General features: G+C 43.9%; 1 protein-coding gene across 1 annotated transcript in view; it reads left to right on the forward strand.

Annotated features, from left to right (window-relative positions):
* Window positions 1–20,475, forward strand: part of rragd (ras-related GTP binding D) — a 52,374-nt gene that overhangs the window by 21,284 nt on the left and 10,615 nt on the right. Inside the window, exons 5-6 of the mRNA XM_085142675.1 lie at window positions 9,546–9,688; window positions 18,382–18,530. Of these exons, the coding sequence (XP_084998801.1) occupies window positions 9,546–9,688; window positions 18,382–18,530 (292 nt within the window). The remainder of the gene's footprint in view (window positions 1–9,545; window positions 9,689–18,381; window positions 18,531–20,475) is intronic.

Raw genomic sequence — 20,475 nt, forward strand, 5'->3', positions numbered from 1 at the left:
CACATGTTCTCCTTATATTGCTGGCTGTCTGAGTGGTGTCCAAAAAACGATGGATGGTCACATTTTGAGGGGTTTAATATTTGGCCAGATTTCTAGAAATCTAGAGCAGAGTTGCAGTTATACACGCCTCTCTGCAGCTTCTCTCCTGCTACCCCCCCAAAAACCCATCTCCATTGAGACTGTGTCAGCTCCCAAACAGACAAAAAACAGACTAAAAACCAGCAAAAACAACTTAAACATAAAAAACAAAAATCACAGTGAAAGAACAATACAGTATCTACATCTGCACCAAAGAGTAAAACAGTGAAATGTGGATTATTAAACATTAGGTCTCTCTTCTCCAAGTCTCTGTTAGTGCATGACATAATAATTGATATGTTAGATTAAATAAATTGACACCCCCGAGTCATTCTAACTACCAGAAACCTCGAAGCACAGGCCGAGGGGGCGGTGTGGCAGCAATTTTTCACACCAGCCTAATAATCAACCAAAGACCCAGACAGACTTTTAATTCATTTGAAAGCCTGATGCTTAGCCTTGTCCACCCCAGCTGTGAAACTTACTTGTTATCATTGTTCTCAAGATGGCACCAGTGTTCATGGCAAGCCGTCTCCTTCGCTGTTGTTTGTTGTTTGTCGTCTTTCTCTCTATGTGCTGCCCTGATGTCTCCACGTTACTTGCCTATGATCGCCAAACTCTTTTGAATCTCCGGCCATTGGACTACCAGACACAAGATTTTAAATGGAGATCTGAGAATCCTCCTCTGCTTTCGAAGGACTTTCCTGATTACCTCCGCCACTTACCATCTACCTTCTCTCAAAGGAAACGTTCACGGAGACGGGGTAAACGTGGCAGCATCCGTGTCCGTATCAAGGCCTTTTTAAAGTCCTATGTTGCGACAAATGATCGCTATTCTACAATCATCTTGTCATCTATTCCTGCCCTCCGGGACCATGCTTCAGACTATTCTGTCACCGCTGGATTCGCCCTGTTGTACCTTATGGTTACCTGGACCTCCCAGCTGATCTTCCACCTGCTCGGTGCTAGGTGCGGTCCTCCAGAGGAGGTGCGAATCTCGGCAACCTTCGCCTGCTGCGGCGTTCTCCTACCAGTAACAGTGTGACCACTCTCCGTATGGCCTTGCTAAATTCAAGGTCATTGACGGATAAGACTTTTATTTTAAATGATCTTATTCTGTCATCGGGACTGGATTTCTTATTCCTGACGGAAACTTGGCTTTTTCCCTTCTCTGAGCTGCTCCCACCTGACTACGCTTTTATTAGCTCACCCCGGACCGCTGGAAGAGGTGGAGGGCTAGCTTCAGTCTTTAAAGACAAACTTCGATGTCGGCAGCTGCCACCTGTTCTGTACCCCAGTTTCGAGGTACAGTTATTGGAAGTGAACTGTGTCCCCTCCATCCTCTGCGCTGTGGTGTATCGCCCCCCGAAACTTATCAAGGATTTTCTTCCAGAATTTGCTGATCTACTGGGGAGCCTTGTGCTACGTTATGACCGTATACTAATTGTTGGTGACTTCAACATTCATGTTTGCTGTGAGGACAGTTTGCTAGCTAAGGATTTCCTCGCTCTTATTAGCACCCTCAATCTCACCCAGTGGGTAAATGAACCAACTCACACTAAAGGTCATATACTTGATTTGGTCTTATGGTCTGGATATTTGCATCACGGACATAAAGGACTCTGGGATTTCTGATCACTTCCCGGTTTTGTTTAATACTGTAGTGAGCGATGTGGATTTGAACAGTGATGGTCCTGTGCAGCAAACGCGCACGATTAACTCCCAGTCAATCGCCCACTTCATTGATGCTTTCCTTGACTCTCCCCTCTCTGATGCTAACTGTAATGGGGTTTTATCAGCGGATGAGCTTGCTAACCTCTTTTATACTACATGTGCTGACATTCTTAACTCTGTGGCACCTCTGAGGATTAAACGTGCTAAATCCTCACAACCCTGGCTAAATGATACTACTTGAGCCCTTAGGCGTGAATGTCGTCGTGCTGAAAGAAAATGGAGGAAAGACAAACTCCACGTCTCTCTGGACATCCTCCATAATTGTTTATCTAAAAAGTCTGTTAAAGCTGCCAAATCTGCCTTTTTGTCTAGCATTATTATGACTAATAGCCACAACCCCCGAGCCCTTTTTAATACTTTTAACTCTGTGATAAACCCTTGCACTATCACTTATAGGGATGCCTCCCCTGCTCTTTGTGATAAATTCTTAAAGTATTTCTCTGATAAAATCTCAGCTCTAAGGGCTTCTCATCCATCTCATTCATCATCAGTTTTAGACCCAGTTCCAGCCTCTGAATGCTTGACTGTCTTTCAACAGTTTGAGCCAGTGTCTTATTCTGCTTTAAAAGATATAATTGATCATCTCAAAATCTCTGGTTCCCCGCATGATATTCTTCCTTCTCGTTTCTTTAAGGAAGCTTTACATGTTATTGGTCCTTGTATCTTATCTCTGCTGAATGCATCATTGTTATCAGGTTGTGTACCGTCTGTCTTTAAACATGCTGTTGTGCAACCTATTATGAAAAAGAATAATCTTGACCCTAGTGGTCTCACTAACTACAGGCCGATCTCCAAACTCCCTTTTATTTCCAAAATATTGGAAAAGGTAGTTCTAAAACAACTTCAGGCCTTTTTAGATGCAAATGGTATTAATGAAAAGTTTCAGTCTGGTTTTAAACCTCGGCACAGCACAGAGACAGCCTTACTTAGAGTTTTTAATGATCTTCTTTTAACTGTTGACTCTGGCTATTCTGTGGTTTTAGTTTTACTAGACATGACTGCTGCTTTTGACATGGTTAACCACAACATTCTTCTATCAAGATTGGAACATGTTGTTGGTCTCAAAGGTTTTATCCTGGTTTAAATCCTCTCAGAGAGGTTGTTCTCTGTTGCTATGGGGCAACACTCCTCGGCCTCTGCCCCTATTTACTGTGGTGTGCCTCAAGGGTCCGTGCTCGGTCCTACTCTTTTCTCTTTGTACATGTTGCCATTGGGATTAATTTTTAGAAAATACAACATCTCCTTTCACTGTTATGCTGATGATATCCAGATTTATTCACCTCTGAAATCTGATGTGACTGCTTCTTTGCAACCTCTGTTCAACTGTTTGCATGAAGTTAAAATTTGGTTATCACATAATTTTCTTACATTGAACGAGAATAAGACCGAAATCATAGTCTTTGGTAGTCACACTCCGCTAGACCAGTTAGCTGATGCCCTTGGCCCTCTCGCTAGCCATCTCTCGCCCACTGTACACAGCAAATCCAGCATGTCCAAATTAACACTGTCAGATTTGATTTCAACACTTTTAAAGTGTCTATATGGGTCCACACCAGAGAGTGTTAATTTAACTCTTTTTGGAGAGTTGGTATGTTAACTCTGATTTAGTGTTAAACACCAAATCTCTCTGGAGTTGATAATTTAACACTTGGTGTTAAGAGTTTATATATTAACTCTCAAAGAGTATTTTAGTTTAACTACGTAAGAGTTATCTTCTAATTAATTCTAAAAAGCGGGAATTTTACTGTTCTGAACTTCTAGAAATTTCTTTTGGAAATAAACATTTACTAAAAAGACACAATGGTTTTTGAAAAACATTTATTCTGAACTGTGCACCACAATTTCAAAACATTTTCTGAAAGATGTAACAGTGTACATGTTCTCACTTTCATTAGAATTTCGTTTATCAAAAGGTCTGACATAGGTGAGCTGGTAAATGCAAATAACAGCATTCTCATCACTTATTTCAATAAATACAAAATACAATATGCATGTCCTTCAGTCATCACTTTGTGGAACTTCAACGCACTTCTGCTCTCCCCCATATTCCATCTTCACAAGCATATCCTATGTGGAGATTGAATAAAAATTAGTTGACACTAATTAATGGCACAAATCAATTGCAGCACAGTAAAAAAAAAAAGGAATCCTTTTTGAGCGATTACTTGTGTAAAGTATTTTCCCAAAAGACAAGGACACAGACAACAGGTAATACTGAACTAAATGTAAAACCTCAACCTTTTTAATTTTTACCTAAACCGTGTGCACAAAACTCTGGAGGAATCTAAGTGCTAACGTAGAACTCAGTCGGGACTCGGGACATCTGCTACTGCTGTTTGCTCGTTTTTTATGGGAGATCGTTTTCAGGCTTCAAGTAGCACCATTATACCAACATTTCACATTCTAGACATTGTGTTAGGTGTATTTGACCAAAAAATTTAACTGAAAATTCACATGCAAGCTTTTTTTCAAGGCTGTGGTATTTGTCCGCAAACAATACCTTTCAGCTAGCTAAAACAGAATATTATGCTATCACCGAGCAACATGGCTAATGCCTTTCACACAGCTTTGTCTCAACTCCAAAGAGCCACAGAAGTAAAAGCTAATAACAATAATTGAAACAATCTTTGAAAACATGACTTACCAAGCATGGCAAACAACTCAAATATGTAGAGCAAAATGTTCTGAAACGGCTTCACTTCAGCTTCGATTGGAGCCGTGCTGGGGGCGGAGTCTGTGAATTTACTCTATTGGTGTCATAGCCCCTGTAGGAGTTCAGAGTTCAGAGGTCAAGAGTTAATGTTTCCATCGTAACACCTCCAGATTTGAAATAGAAACACTCATTTTTAACACTCGATTTTAACTACTATCATTTTACACCTCAGAGTTACATTAAAAGAATGTGACTCTACTTAGAGTAAAATTAACTCTAAGACTACTAACACCAAAACATTTAACACTTTTGAATTTGCTGTGTAAGGAACCTTGGAGTGTTCCTGGATGGCTCTTTTAAACTTGAGATACAGATCTCCACTGTGGTAAAAAACAGCTTTCACAACAGCGTCACATACAGTGGGGCAAAAAAGTATTTAGTCAGCCACCGATTGTGCAAGTTCCCCCACTTAAAATGATGACAGAGGTCAGTAATTTGCACCAGAGGTACACTTCAACTGTGAGAGACAGAATGTGAAAAAAAAATCCATGAATTCACATGGTAGGATTTGTAAAGAATTTATTCGTAAATCAGGGTGGAAAATAAGTATTTGGTCACCTCAAACAAGGAAAATCCCTGGCTCTCACAGACCTGTAACGTCTTCTGTAAGAAGCTTTTCTGTCCCCCACTCGTTACCTGTATGAATGGCACCTGTTTGACCTCATCATCTGTATAAAAGACACCTGTCCACAGCCTCAACCAGTCAGACTCCAAACTCCGCCATGGCCAAGACCAAAGAGCTTTCGAAGGACACCAGGAAAAGAATTGTAGACCTGCACCAGACTGGGAAGAGTGAATCTACAATAGGCAAGCAGCTTGGTGTGAAAAAATCAACTGTGGGAGCAATCATCAGAAAATGGAAGACATACAAGACCACTGATAATCTCCCTCGATCTGGGGCTCCACGCAAGATCTCATCCCGTGGGGTCAAAATGATCATGAGAACGGTGAGCAAAGATCCCAGAACCACACGGGGGGACCTGGTGAATGACCTGCAGAGAGCTGGGACCAAAGTAACAAAGGTCACCATCAGTAACACACTACAACGGCAGGGAATCAAATCCCGCAGTGCCAGACGTGTTCCGCTGCTGAAGCCAGTGCATGTCCAGGCCCATCTGAAGTTTGCCAGAGAGCACATGGATGATACAGCAGAGGATTGGGAGAATGTCATGTGGTCAGATGAAACCAAAGTAGAACTTTTTGGTATAAACTCAACTCGTCGTGTTTGGAGGAAGAAGAATACTGAGTTGCATCCCAAGAACACCATACCTACTGTGAAGCATGGGGGTGGAAACATCATGCTATGGGGCTGTTTTTCTGCCAAGGGGACAGGACGACTGATCCGTGTTAAGGACAGAATGAATGGGGCCAAGTATCGTGAGATTTTGAGCCAAAACCTCCTTCCATCAGTGAGAACTTTGAAGATGAAATGAGGCTGGGTCTTCCAACATGACAATGATCCAAAACACACCGCCCGGGCAACAAAGGAGTGGCTCCGTAAGAAGCATTTGAAAGTCCTGGAGTGGCCTAGCCAGTCTCCAGACCTCAACCCCATAGAAAATCTGTGGCGGGAGTTGAAAGTCCGTGTTGCTCGGCGACAGCCCCAAAACATCACTGCTCTTGAGAAGATCTGCATGGAGGAATGGGCCAAAATACCAGCTACTGTGTGTGCAAACCTGGTAAAGACCTATAGTAAACGTTTGACCTCTGTTATTGCCAACAAAGGTTATGTTACAAAGTATTGAGTTGTATTTTTGTTATTGACCAAATACTTATTTTCCACCCTGATTTACGAATAAATTCTTTACAAATCCTACCATGTGAATTCATCAATTTTTTTTTCACATTCTGTCTCTCACAGTTGAAGTGTACCTCTGGTGCAAATTACTGACCTCTGTCATCATTTTAAGTGGGGGAACTTGCACAATCGGTGGCTGACTAAATACTTTTTTGCCCCACTGTATCTAAATCAAAGCCATTTCTTCCTTTAAAGGACCTTGAAAAGCTTATCCACACATTTATCACATCCAGATTGGACTACTGTAACTCCTTCTACTCGGGCCTACAACACTCTTCTCTTTACCGGCTTCAGTTAATTCAAAATGCAGCTGCACGTCTTTTAGCAGGTACGAGAATCTATGAACGCATAACTCCAATTTTAGCCAAACTACATTGGCTCCCTGTTAAATATTGCATAGATTTTAAAATTCTTTTGTTCACTTTTAATATTCTGAATAATTTAGCGCCCAGCTATCTCTCTGAACTACTCCACTTATACAATCCCAACAGAGCACTTAGATCATCCATTCACATGCTCCTAGCACAACCTAGGTCTCGAATGAAGTCGAGAGTTGACCGGGCCTTTGCAACCGTGGCACCCAGACTCTGGAATAACCTCCCTGTTCATGTTCGTACTGCTGAGTCTATCCAGTCTTTTAAATCACGTCTTAAAACTTATCTTTTTACTTTGGCCTTTGATTCTAACTAGTTGGCTGTTCTAGCTTGTTGTGTCGTTACCTATTGTTTGTTGTCCTCTTTTATTGTTTGTTTTAATTGTCTCATGCTTTTACTGACTGTGAAGCACTATGGTCAACACTGTTGTTTTAATATGTGCTATATAAATAAATTTTGATTTGATTTGATTATCTGTCGTCCACCTGGGCCTTACAGAGTTTCTGTCTGATTTCTCAGGTTTTTTATCTGATTTAGTTCTGAGCTCAGATAAAATCATTATTGTGGGTGATTTTAACATCCATGTTGATGCTTAAAATGACAGCCTCAACATGGCATTTAATCTGTTATTAGACTCAATTGGTTTCTCTCAAAATGTAAAAGAACCCACCCACCACTTTAATCACACTCTAGATCTTGTTTTAACATATGGCATAGAAACTGAACATTTAACAGTGTTTCCTGAAAACCCTCTCCTGTCTGATCATTTCCTGATAACATTTACATTTACAATAATTGATTACACAGCAGTGGAGAGTAGACTTTATCAAAGTAGATGTCTTTCTGAAAGCGCTGTAACTAAGTTTAAGAATATAATCCAGCCACTGTTATCATCTTCAATGCCCTGTACCAACACAGAGCAGAGCAGCTATCTGAACGCTACCCCAACAGAGGTCGATTATCTTGTTAATAATTTTGACTCTTCACTACGTACGACTCTGGATACTGTAGCTCCTGTGAAAACTAACGCCTGAAATCAGAAGTACTTGACTCCTGGTATAACTCTCAAACACGCACCTTAAAGCAGATAACTCGTAAGCTGGAGAGGAAATGGTGTATCACACTTTTAGAAAATCCATCATTTAGCCTGGAGAAATAGTTTGGAGAAAAGTGGGCCAAAAAATACCCAGTAAGGCTGTTTTCTTGCAATATCATTGTAAAGAAAAGTTATTATTTAGTTTTAGTCAGAACCAGGCAGTGGAGCAATGCTCATCACTTGTCTCTAGCCCACATCCTTCAAAGAGTAGCCCTCCTCGCAGCTATTTATTCCCATGACAGTTGCAATACACATCATAGCACAACACAAGCACCTCCCACTGTAAAACCCCCCAATGGTTCTAAAACAAGGCACTATGTGTATGTATGTGTGTGCACCTGTATGCATGTGCAGGAACGTGTGTGTGTGTGTGAGAGAGAGAGAGAGACCTCCTGCTCACCAAAAGGATCATAAAAGCAGGAAGCTTACAACAGAAGAAACAGATCTTCCAGAGAGAATGTATCTGCAATAAAACCTCCCCCAGCACAGAGTGGCTGGAGAGGTGGTCAGGATCAAAGGAATGGCTTTGATCCTATAGTTTGAACCAAGACTTTACAAATTTAAGAAACACAATGACAATATTCAACAATTTGACAATCAACTGTGACTTTCAGGAATATATATTTTGTGGGCAACAGTGTCACCTCTTCAGAAGACTATTTTATACAGTAGGAATTAGCAGACAGCATACATTTGGCACTGAGACAGCAATTCATAATACGTGCCTGAAGCCTCAAGTGTGGCCTGAAGCCTCAAGTGTGGCCTGAAGCCTCAAGTGTGGCCTGAAGACCTTCTGCATTTCTGATGCCCACATGAACTATGCAATATTCATAACAGTTCACACAGGGACACAAACAACGGAAGACGTTCAATATAATCTGGGGAAAGAATCTGTCCAGTTGTGCAGTAGATTCAGGACGACAAGATGCAGCATCACCACAGATAACTTTCCTCCAGTATGCCCATTGAGCAATGTCTGCTGGAGACACAAATGTGGAGCCTCTACAACAGGACAAGGCAGACATCATTCCTCTGATGAAGGCTTCATAGAGGTTCCTAGGAAAGAGTTTGGATTGACAGCAAGAAACACTTTTCCATACAGTGAAGGGACAAGGTAAAAATATGATAAATAAAATCTAATACAAATGATTATTCTTAACAAAGTGTAACCTAGCAGGCTAACCTTTAAGCTCCCAGGTCCTGTACAGTATCTTAGCTGTTCCTAGGACTGCACTCTTCTTCTCTGAGATGGAACTTCTCCTGCTTCTCGTGTTCCTTCTTCCTGATGTTCCTGTCATTCAATATAAATCACCTTGAGGCGACTGTTGTTGTGATTTGGCGCTGTATAAATAAAATTGAATTGAATTCGGTATCGCTACGTCTGTCACTATGGGGGGGAATGATGAATGTGCAATGTTTCGCCAACTGCTGCCCCTGTAAAAGACAAAAAAACATAGATGCATAAATCACCAATCTTCCTATAGACTGTGAGAGAGAGAGAGAGGGAGAATGCCGCCCTCTTTGTCACAAATGCACTTGATAATGATGGTGGGAAAAGTATTCTGGTGTTAATAAGAACTCAGCAGTGCAGTTTTCTTTTTCCTTTGCTTTTTTTTTTGGGACAGCCTTTTAGTGCTTTAATTGTTAAAGCAACTATTCTGGCTGCATAGACTGGTCATAAATAGAATGGTATTTATATAGAAAAAAATCCATAACTACTTTTCTCTTTTGTTTCTCTGCCTCTGATTTCAGAACTCGGGTATTGAAAAGGCCTTCTTGTTTGATGTAGGCAGCAAGATTTACATCGCTACAGACAGCAGTCCAGTAGATATGCAGACGTATGAACTGTGCTGTGATATGATTGACGTGGTCATTGACATCTCCTGTATTTATGGGTAAGTCAGTAGACTTTCTCTTAATGCCACAAGCTCAATGTTCACATTCTCTCCTGTAATCTCTCTCTCTCTCTCTCTCTCTCTCTCTCTCTCTCTCTCTCTCTCTCTCTCTCTCATCAGAAACTGATGAGAAAGAATTGGAGTTCTGAAATTGGGTTGTCAGAGTAAAATTCCAGCTCTTCTCAAAGTTAGAATTGGAAAGTATCCATTTGTCTCATGAACAGAGGGAATTGACACACTGGATAAAACAATATTACAGATCTTATTGTGATGTAAAACCCAAAGGATGGTAGGTACTCCTGATTACCTCATAGATCAGAAAGGATATGCTTTGTATTTAATTATCAACCCAGGTTGAACCTATGTCTAGGGATGGGTATCGTTTAGGTTTTATCCGATACCGGTGCCAAACCGGTACTTTTGAAACGTTGCCGGTGCTTAAACGGTGCTCAAACCGGTGCTTAAAGAATGGAGAACACAAAATTGGTCCAAAAACCTCATGTTTAGCTGTTTTTTTTGTAAAAAGATAACAATGTTAGCCTTTTCTGCAGCTATAGGGCATATATGGTATCACTCTTGGCTGGAAGCAGTGCTTAAACAAAGGAAAAAACACAAACTTTGTCCAAAAACCTCTCATGTTTAACTGTTTTCCACTTTTTCTTAGGTTATTTTAGCCTTTTTGGCCAGGGTGAAGGGAGTATCTGCCATCAAACAAGAAGACAGCCACATGTAGCTATGACGGTGTTTGCTAGTTCACCTTACATGCATTAATGTAATAACGTGGTTAGCCTACTCAACGTAAATTACACACGGACAACATTACGCTACTCACGCAGAGAAGAACGGCTGCTGCTGCATTATCATCCTCATCATTTCTGCTACACTGGCAGGGCTAGGGGCCAGGACTCTCCTCTTCGGGTTTTTGGGGGATGTTGCTAACTCCGGTTAACAGGCAACCCACCCGCAGTAGATGTGCTCTCTCGCAGCAAGTTATCAAATACGGCGCATTTTTCGGCTTAAAAAAAAACCCGCTATGCGTCACCAGGTGTTTCATCGGATTTGAGGTGTTACCTCCTTTGACAGTATCACAGTATCAGCTTAAAGCACTTGTTGCAGCTGCTGAGTTTGCATCTTTTGCTGTGAAGTACAGCCAGACTTTGACCGCTTCGCCTTGGGCATTTTAATCTGTAGCTCTGCTCTAAAAGAACGTACGTACCTGGGCCGGCCCACTATCCTCGGAAACGTAAAATGATTGGCTAGAATTCAAAGTGTATGACATCTCAGGGAAAAAAAAGCACCGAAATAAAGCACCGAAATGTGCGCTGCTTTTCGGTCTGGTTACTACCGTTTATGTCAGAACCGGTGCCATCATGGCACCGGATACCGGTACCCATCCCTACATATGTCCTAATCTAAATTTGTATAATTGGAGGTCAGGTTTCGGCTAAAATCAGACCGAACAGTAGTTGATACATTTCTGATGGACTGGCAGTGGAAGAGAGAGGAGAAGAAGCGCTACTGACCTGCTTATAATGTATTATTGTATATAGAGATTAAAAGAAACAAAATTCGTCCTTAAACAGTTAAACATTACAATCCATAAAAAAAATTGTGCGTTTAAATAAAACCTGACCTTTGTGACAATCAAAATTGTGATCTGAAATCACCTCAGTACCAAAGACATTTAGTTTTTCCAAGAACAGCTATATAAAATCTCTACTTGAATCTCTACAAGAATCTCTACCTCTTCTTGTTTGTGTCAATCTATTGGCTGTTTATATATTTCTATTTCTATTTGTGTTATTTCAGTTATTACGTTATATGTGGTATAGTATGACAATGTCTAAGGCAGGAAAAAAGGAAAGAGGAAGGGAGGGAAATATAATATTGTGGCGAGCTCAGACAAGGAGGAGACAGAGGTATCGTTTGGTCTTGCTTCCCGCGAGCTAGCCAGGTAGCTCAGCCGTTTATTAGCATTCACGGACAAACACACACCACACACATCGCTCGGCGCACCTCTAGCGTAACAACAACAACAACAACACAAAATGGCCCAGAAACACATAGTCGCAGAGAGAGAGAGCGTCACCTGTAACCATGGCAACATAACAACAGAACATAGCTGTCAAAACAAAACCCTAAACAGCCCTGACCCGCTACATAGCCCCCACGTAAGGGGCCAGTCGTCCCCGACAACCCCATTACCCAACACAAAGTCCTGCAAATGTCCAGGTGTCTTCTTTCGGCGCACTGGCCGATCTCAACCGGCGGAGGAAGAGTCACTCGGATCAGAACATGGGGTGCCACCAGCATCCCCTGCCCCGGCAGCTGCTGGAGCGAGCGGTCGGCACGGTGAGAGTCTGTCCTGGTGCAACACACCGTGCGCCCCGGGCCCGGCATGTGGACCCGGCATGTGGACCCGGTACACCACTTCTGTTAGCCGCTCCATGGCCTCCCCCGGCCCTTGCCAGTGGCTGCAGAGCTTGGGGGACACTCCTCTCTTGCGAACCGGGCAGTACACCCAAACCTTGTCGCCAGGCACGAAAGCTCCCCCTCGGCACCTGGAGTCGCAGGCTCCTTTCAGTCGAACTCCGGAGCTGGCCTTAGCCTGGCAGGCATAGTCGTCAACCACCCGTGGCCGTTCCCTTCGTTCACTGACTCGGTGACGGGGAAAGGCCCTAGGACGTCCACTCCCACTCTCTCCATCGGGGCCCCCACCAGACTGCTGCAGGGGGGCAGTGGGGCGTTGAGTGGGGCCCTTCCGTGCCATGCAGGTGTCACAGCAGTGCACGTGAAGTTCCACATCCCGTCGAGAACCAGGCCAGTAGAACCATCCCCTGAGACAGCGGAGAGTTTTGGCATTCCCATAGTGGCCGGCCCCCACCGAGCCGTGGACAAGCTCGAGCACCTGTGACCGCAGCGACCGAGGCACCAACAGCTGCAGGAGATCTCTGCCCTGACCGGGGGCCCACAATCTCCGGTATAGGATGCCGTTGTGGGTCTCGAGATTGTTGTACTGGGAGTAGTAGGCCTTCACCTCGAGCCCCTGTCCTGACACCCCTGTACAGCCTGGGCGTTGTGCCGCCTCCAGCCAGGCCCCCACCTGAACCAACGTCACATCAGCCTCCTGCTCCCACTTCAGCTGCTGCATGGTCAACGGGAGCCATCCCCCTCCGCTAGCTGGACCTGAGCAGTAGCCACGCTCAGTGCCTGCTGGGCCCGCTCCTCCTGTCATTTCGAGAGGGGCAGCCGGTGTGGGCGCAGACGGATGGGCTGAGCAGAGCCCATCCGTCAATGGTGCGCTGAACCAGCCGCGTCTGCCTGCTGTCTTTGTCACTAGTGGCAACAATGTCCACATTCTCGTCCAGGAGGCACCTCAATCGCTGCCGCTGGTCATCAACAGCTTGGGTTGTCTTGGTCGAGGGAGGTTTGTCTTGCCTAGAGGCTGGGCCTGAGGTGAGTAGAGATTGTCCAGAGCCACCGGCGTCCGAAGTCTGTTGAGCGGCCCGGCTTGTCTGTCTCTGGTCCGCTCCGTTCCCTGCTTTTGACCGCACTGGAGGGCCAGAGTCTCTGTACCAAGAGTGATAGCCAGCTTCGCGGTGTTAACGCAGGCCCCCAGCGGGTCAGCAGATCAAGGCCGATGATGCACTGGTCTTGGATGTCAGCAAGCCAGAAGTCGTGCACCAGCTCCAGATCCTTCACTCGGATCCGCAACGGTTTCTTCCACTGCATGTCAGTTCTCTCCCCCGTCACCGTAATCAGCTGGGTGTCGATGGGCGACTTACCCATCACAAGCAGCCCAGACGTTCCAGGGAGCACACCAGGTCGTATTAGGAAATGGTAGACCCCGTGTCCACCAGGGCCCAGCAAGGCTGGTCCTCAACACAGCAGCTCAGGTAGAGTCCCTTGAGGTGCCCGACTAGGCCCACCACCGTGCATCGTTCTCGGAGGGGGGGCAGGAAGCTGGAGCGGTGGTCCCCTCACTACACCCTCTCGTTTCCCTGAGGCCACATAGTTCTGGTCTTTGGTGCGGGCATCAGGCAGTTGCGCGCCACGTGACCAGGCTCATTTCACCGGTAGCAGCGGTCCGTCAGTCGACGGGGACGCCTCCAGGGCAGAGGGCTGCAACTGGCATATCTCTGCGACCTCCCCCTCCCTGTCGCAGTCTGCGGTTCTGATTTGGTGGTAGTTTGGGGGGTCACCTGCTGGTTAGGTCGCGAGGCGAGCACCAGCTCTGCCCTTTCAGCCTCAAGGAGCGCCTCACGGAGAGTTCGAGGCATGGCCAGGCGGACGTGTTGGTGTAGTTGCTCTGGAAAAAGTCCTCACAGAAAAGCATGCAGGCTAAGCTCACCACGGGCTGCTGCTGGGAACTCCGGGTAGCCACGACGAGCATACAGCAACACATCCGGTGCCCAGGCTCTCCCCGGCCGACGGCTCCAGTTGGTCAGCTGCTCCCAGGCAGCCCACGAAGCATTGTCCTAGCGTCCGCGTTGCGCTCGCGCCGTCGGGACCCGTCGGGGGACTTACATGGCCACTCGCTTCCTCTCTCTTCAATCGTCAGCTTTCCAGGCAGCGAATGCTCTCCTCGACGGCTTGCTCCAGCCTCCGAATTTCTCCCTCCCTTACGGCAAGGGTGAGCTATCCCACTTCTGACACCAATGTGGCGAGCTCAGACAAGGAGGAGACAGAGGAGCACAGCCGTTTATTAGCATTCACGGACGAACACACACCACGCTAACACACCCGCTCGTCGCAGCTCTAGCGTAACAACAACAACAACACCAAATGGCGCTCTCCCCACCCAGAAACACACAGGTCGTGTCCAAATTCATGGCCTGCATCCTCCTGAGGACCCGGCCTTCGCGGTCTACGTGGGCCGGGTCCTCAGAAGGTCGGGTAGGCCGGAAGTAAACGGCTGTGAAATGGGACGGTCTAGCCTTCTGATTAGCGTCACCGCTGTCTCGGTGGAGTTTAATAAACTCGGCCGTCTGCTCCTTGCTATCTAAAATATAACAGGACACTGGCGTAAACTCTCGACCGTCTCACACTTCTGTTTAATCAGTTTTCTGCTTGACGTTTAGTCAGCTGTGTGAAAATCCCGGAGGAACCCACCCGGGGGATTAATAAAGTTTTATTTTATCTAATCTAATAACTTTAATCTCAGCCAAACCGATTTACTTACGAACAAACAAAACACTGAAAAAAGCCCAACAATAACATTTTTAGGTTGTCTAAGTGACTTATATATTACGTTTAACCTGAGTAACGATGATCCGCGGTGATCTGAAAATGATGTGCCGGGAGTTGTGCCGTTCTCGGCGGCTTCAGTGACCCTCGAGCTCCCGGCGAGCTATCGAGCTGGTGGGTAGCAGATGCTCCGAAAACGTCGAAGCACTTTTGCAAATATGCAATATCTTGATAAACCGAGCAGATATTTAAAGTTTACACACCTACTTTCTCGCCTGAAAATATGTTAAAAGTTTATTTTGTGACCCAGAAAGATTAGTAAGAGTAATTTTAAAACTTAGTAGCGGCCGCCATTATTGGAAACTGGAGTTTGGCTGGGCTATGAATTCTGGAATATGGTAGGCCACGAAGGACACGTCCGACCCATCCTTCAAATTCGGGGAAAAGGAGGACGCATTTGTCGGCTGCATTTGGAGGAGTCTACGAATTTGGACAGCCTTCGGCGCGTTGCTGTGACGTAATCTGTAAAGGATAAAGTACAAATAGAAATGCATGTATCGCCAACTGCTGCACCTGTTAGTAAAAACAAACATACAGCAACTGGAACACAAAACTTTGAATATGCACAGATACATAAGTCAACAAAATTGTGTAGTGTAAGTGTGAATGTGAGAGAGACAGAGAGAGTGTGGGTCTCACAAAAGTTCTTGATTGTGAGGCTGGGAAGCTGGAATAACCACCCCCCCCAAAAAGCTTACTGTCACCCACCACGAACCACACATGCACACACATTGTGTGGTGATATGTTGTGAACTGTAATGACCTAAATAAAAAGGAGGGTTGGGGGGAGGGTCGCCGCACAGTATAGCCAGCAAAGCCACATGGATGGCCTTACACACCGTGACCAACAAATTGTCTTTAAAAACAATCCACTGGTTTGTTCTTCAGAGGAGGATGTTTAGTTTACAAGTGACAAAGTAATTTTGAATGCTTCATTGTCTCATTTGCAAATATTGTATAACAAGACAAATCTGCAAATGTGAACACAATTTTTTTCTCACTCTTAACTAACTGAAGCTTTTTATTGAACTACCAAATAAACACATTGGTCCTTTCTTTCTGGCCAGACACTTGGCAGCACTTCTGCTGTAATTTTGTTCGTATTTAACCAAATAAAAAAGCAGAAATAAGTGTACACAGTACTTATTGACTCTCTCACTGAACTAACACAGCCAGTCCCTCAACATGCTCGTGGTTCCTGCTCATATTTCCTTTGTATCACATAATGAAGGTGGGAAGTAAGGAATAACATCCCTCCAGAAGCCACGGGCAGTCGACAGACCATTCATTCAGTCACTCATTCACTCTCACCTACCTACCATACAATGACGCATAAAGACATGCACACACAATATCTGGTATTATGTTGTGAAATGCAGTGCCCTAAATAAAAAAGGGGGGCTGGGGGGGAGGGGAGGTCACCGCGCAGTATAACCAGCAAAGCCATATGAATAGCCTTACACACTGTGACCAACAATCTTTCTTTAAAAATAATCCACTGGTTTGTTCTTCAGATGCTTCATAGTCTCATTTGCCAGCTTCTCACCCGTCACAGGAAATAATTTTCACACTCGTGCTAAATCACTGGTTCGCTCCTGTTTTTATCATAGCTGAGTCCCATTGTACCACGCTCAGAATTAGAAATGGTCATCCATGCATTTGTCTCATCTTGTTTATGTAAAGCCTCTTTGGATCATCTGCAAGTTGCTCAGAACGTTGCTGCAAAGCTTCTGTCCAACTCTTCTAAATACTCTCACGTTACACCTCTGCTGATCCAGTTGCACTGGCTCCCCTTAAAATTCAGAATCCACTTGAAGATTTTGACTTTGCATGGACAAGCACCAACCTATATCAGAGATCTTTTACACCCTTACATCCCCAGCAGGTCCCTGAGGTCATGTGATCAGGGCTTGCTGGTCGTCCATCATACGAGGCTGAAAACGAAAGGCGATAGAGTGTTTGTAAATGTAGCCCCCAGACTCTGGAACTTTCTTCCTTTGAGCCTGAGATCTGTGGACTCAGTGCTTTCATTTAAAAAAACAGCTAAAAACTCATCTTTTTAAACTTGCTGTTGGTTGATTTCTGTTTTTATGTTTTAGCTTTTCTGTGAAGTACGTTGTGATTTTTATCACAAATAAAATTGTACTTACTTACTTACATCATGGAATTAATGGGAGAGAAATGACTTCAATCAAAATACACTAATTTATTAACTGAATACAATTAATAGTGTACAACAATCAGACAAAGCCAACCAAATAAATAACCTGGTGCTTGGTGAATGGAAAGAAGGGGAGAGAGCTGAGACAGCCCTACCTTCCACTTCATGTTTTCCAATCGATCAGCAAAGGGAATCCCAAACAAACTGTGCTCAGTTCGTCCAGCCTGAAGGAGCAACCGCAGAAATAAACAGGTGATTGGACTCACAGTACCGGTGTTGTTAAGGCACTTTCCTGCCACCTTCATATGCAGAGAAATCCTCCTGCTTGAAGAGTGCCTTCACACCACAGTCAGAATCTAGGTCACTATTTGAGTTTAGGAGTGAAGCTCAACACACACCCTAGCCAAAAGCTCTCCAGCCCTATAGCTCTTCTTTTCTGGTCTCCTTTTCTGGTTAGAGTAATCAAAACAGAAGAGTGGTACCAAAGGCAGGAGAGACACACCCACTGGGCCAAAACTGCAGCAGGCCCTTGCTCATTAAAATACTTTGCAACAGCTGATAGAATATGAAAAAGAGTGTTCTCAGCCTCGAGTTTGGCCTCTAATGGTGCAGGACAACTACACCATTAGACTCTCGTGCTCTGAAAACATTCATCGATTTACAGTGGCGTCAGTGTTTTTAGCATTTAGCAGTCATAGTGGTCTGAAGTCCAAAGCACTGCAATGAGTGTATTATTATAAGGTGGTTAGACACTCCTAGTACACATCAGACATATGATGCAGTAGAAAGAACATGGCAACTGGCTTTTGAATGACTTCACACCTGCATCGAGCAAAGCACAGCGCAAGTGCGCCAGCAAGGAGTACTCGCTCATGCACGCGGTGAACTTTTTGACACAGTTTATGTGCATATATAGGGACCTCCAGAGCCTTTATAGATGGTTACAAATCTTTCTTTTTTATGAATGAGGTATACATTTTTTTATTAAACTTTTGAACGCATCACAAACTCTCATAGAGTCCATCCATCCATCCATTTCAGGGTGCTACGTCTTTTCTCTCCAACTTTCTTGCTACATTTTGAAAGTCCTCTGGGTGAGTTCTAGATAAAAGCAGGTCTCTGTTATTTACCAGGCAGTTGGCAGTTTCTTTAACCTGTTGAAAACAAGAAGCTATAATGTAATGCTCCCTCAGTAAAAGCCTACACTGTGTCTCAGGATTATGTAAAATTAAATATTATCTTTGAAGTTCATCTGAGCTATTTTTTTCTGTCTTCTTTCCTTCAGTATGCCAAACACTGAAGCTGGTTTACCCCATGACAAAGACTCTATGGCCATCATTCACCTGAACAACACCACAGTCATATACCTGAAAGAGGTCACCAAGTTTCTTGCCATGGTCTGCTTCCTCCGCAAGGAAAGCTTTGCTAGGAAAGGTCAGTTCATTAATATTCACTACCTTTATAAGCATGTCAGGGAGCAGCCCTATTGCGAAATTCATTATCATGCTTTCTTAAGTTAAAGATGGATTGATCCCCTGCAAGCAGGAAATTAACAAGCAGCACATTCTTATCTTCAGCTCAACACACACTGATATGAATTAGTCAGGAACCCTTCTAGTCATACTTTAAAGTACTACCCACATAATCCAGGTGCCAGGTCCTATCTAGGACCATTTTTATAGTGCAGGTTAGGTGATGGACAGTTTGACAGATGAGTTTCCATGGACTATGATGTTCTTAGACTGGTCTGGAGAGTAGAGGAATGGAAGTCAGTAGAACCAAGACCAAATACATGTCTGTGAATGACAGGGTAATGAATGTAACAGTGAAGCTTTCAATACCTGCTATAATGGTTTGGAGAAGGTGGAACAAACAAAAAGAGGCGGAGCTAGAGATGGAGAGTTGAAGATGTTAAGATTTTCTTTGAGAGTGGCCAGAAAGGAAAAGATTAGACATAAATATATCAGTGGTACAGCTAAGGTCGGATGCTTTGGAGACAAAATTAGAGAAGCAAGGTTTAGTTGGTGTGAACATCTGGATAAATGGGACAAAAGACTCCAGGAAGGAAGAAGAGAGGATGGCTACAAGAAGAAGAAAAAGATTAAGATACCTCATATGGCTCTTCAATGTCCCAAACAAAATTTTTTATAGTGTAATTTTTTTTATCACGCCAATTCAAAAGCATGAGTCACGTATGCATTATGTTGTTTTACTGCAAAGGTAATCACGGTGCAGTATAAACCTCTCTTATTTTATACGAGTTGTCTAGCGAAGTAAAAAAAACAAACAAACATTATTATTGTTATTGTCTGTAACAACTGTCCAAATTTCAGTTGAAATCACTGTTCTTTTCCTTTCCCTGAATTTTGATGTTGATTGATTTTAACAATATCAAAACAATGTTTAGTAGGCTGGGCAGTCTGAACGTTAGTTGAATTATGTAGTTAGCAACACTAGTGAACGATTTTGATTTGTTCTGTTTGAGAAATAGTATCTGTACTGTAGTTCTATTTAACTTCTTTGCATTATGGAGCACAAGTGAATCAGCACAAAACTGTTGTTTTGAGGGTTACATGACTTATAGTAGCCAAATGTCATTCATTTCCAATGGCAGATTTCTTTTTTGCTTTCTCTGTCTCCTTTTTGTCCCGTTCTCTTTACTTCTCTCTCGCTCTCCTTCATTCTGTTATGTGCATGTGTGTGTGCATGGTTGCCTCTTTGTTCTATATCTCTGAAGACATGCCCTTCAGCTGGTGCTGCTGACAGACTTCAAAAAACTGTGCTTAAGGACTGGCTCCGCTGCTCCACCTTTTCCAGATGATACCTTAGTAGTTTACATTTTGTCTGGTATCGCTTTCATCTCTTCTTCCACAAAGCTCACAGCCTAATCAGATTCTCCCATTGCATGTTTGGAATTCACTGGATTTTGATTCAAACTCAGATTACCTGCATGTCTTTCCACTCACCTGCTTAAAATGTACCCGTCTCTTCATCCCCACAGAAAACAGCCCTGCAGTTCATGTTGTTGTTAACTTTGTTAATAAACCTTTTTTGAAAGGTTGTCGTGAAAACATCAGAGAATGAGCACAGCGTCTGATTGGCCAGACAGTATCAGACACTCTCTAACCTGCCGTCAGCACTGTGATCCTCGTTCAAATAATCCCTTTAGTCCCCTCTAATACAATCCTGGTCCCCCAGCCTTTCTTCTATGAAGCATCTTCACGATCATGTGAGACTGAATGAGTTGGCCTGGTGTTGTGGACTTCTGCTTCTGGTTTTGTCAGCATTAAGCTGACAACCCCACTTCACACTACTCTGAGGTGTCTAATCTAGGGTGTCTGTCTTAGTGGAATTATTCAGAGAATTGGCCACAAGCTGA

The sequence above is a fragment of the Neolamprologus multifasciatus genome, chromosome 19 (genome assembly GCF_963576455.1).
Source record: "Neolamprologus multifasciatus chromosome 19, fNeoMul1.2, whole genome shotgun sequence".
In the NCBI taxonomy this organism is placed as follows: Eukaryota; Metazoa; Chordata; class Actinopteri; order Cichliformes; family Cichlidae; genus Neolamprologus; species Neolamprologus multifasciatus.